At 60.9% G+C, this 728-nt stretch overlaps 1 protein-coding gene across 1 annotated transcript in view; it reads right to left on the bottom strand.

The window, feature by feature from the left end:
- Window positions 1–311, bottom strand: part of LOC104076604 (glutamine synthetase-like) — a gene marked incomplete at its 5' end in the record, with an annotated part of 5,891 nt that extends 5,580 nt beyond the window's left edge. The window contains one exon of the mRNA XM_009577522.1: window positions 102–311. Coding sequence (XP_009575817.1) covers window positions 102–311 — 210 coding nt within the window. The remainder of the gene's footprint in view (window positions 1–101) is intronic.
- Window positions 312–728: the final 417 nt, after the last annotated feature.

Raw genomic sequence — 728 nt, forward strand, 5'->3', positions numbered from 1 at the left:
GTGCCAGCGGTCCAGAGCGAGCAGCCCCTTGGAGATGTGGCACCCTAAATAATAAGGGGGTGACCCTCGGGAGCCAGGGGGTGCACGCTGGAGGTGCTTACCTGCAGGTTTCCTGTTGTACTTCAGCACTTCGCAGAGCACCAACTTGTTGGGGTCCAGGCAAAAAGGGTCCCTGAACATGCGGACGGGCACCAGGAACATGTCGCTGTTGGAGCCCTCCGCCTGCGCCGTGCTGGAGCCATCGAAATTCCACTCGGGGACGTCTGCGAGGCAGGAGGGGGACAGAGCGGGGAGCGGGATTGGGAAAAGGTCTCTCTCATACGGACCATGCCAAGTGCTGGTGGCTTAGACCCCGCGTTGGAGCGCCCAGAGAGCACCGAGTGTTGTGGGATGACGGCCGCAAAGGTTTTCTTGCACATCCCCGGAGCCCAGCGGTGCTCCCCGAGCATCAGTGTGTTCCCCCCCCCAAAAAACCACCCGGCCCACGCCCGACCCCCCCCCAGCCACTTCACCTCCCTCTGCCAAACCCCATCTGGATGCCGACACGTCTCCATGCCTGTTTGCCCAGTGGAAAGGGGCGAGGATCTCATCCTCCCCTTCCCACCCAGCACTAATGACAGAGATTACGGATTAAGCAAACCGCAGCGACGCAGGCCACATATTTACTCTGCCGCTTGATATAATCCCATGAGACGACTGCAGCGGGTATCACGAGCGCCACGCAACCA

This window comes from Fulmarus glacialis, unplaced genomic scaffold (genome assembly GCF_000690835.1).
Source record: "Fulmarus glacialis isolate BGI_N327 unplaced genomic scaffold, ASM69083v1 scaffold18515, whole genome shotgun sequence".
Taxonomy (NCBI): Eukaryota; Metazoa; Chordata; class Aves; order Procellariiformes; family Procellariidae; genus Fulmarus; species Fulmarus glacialis.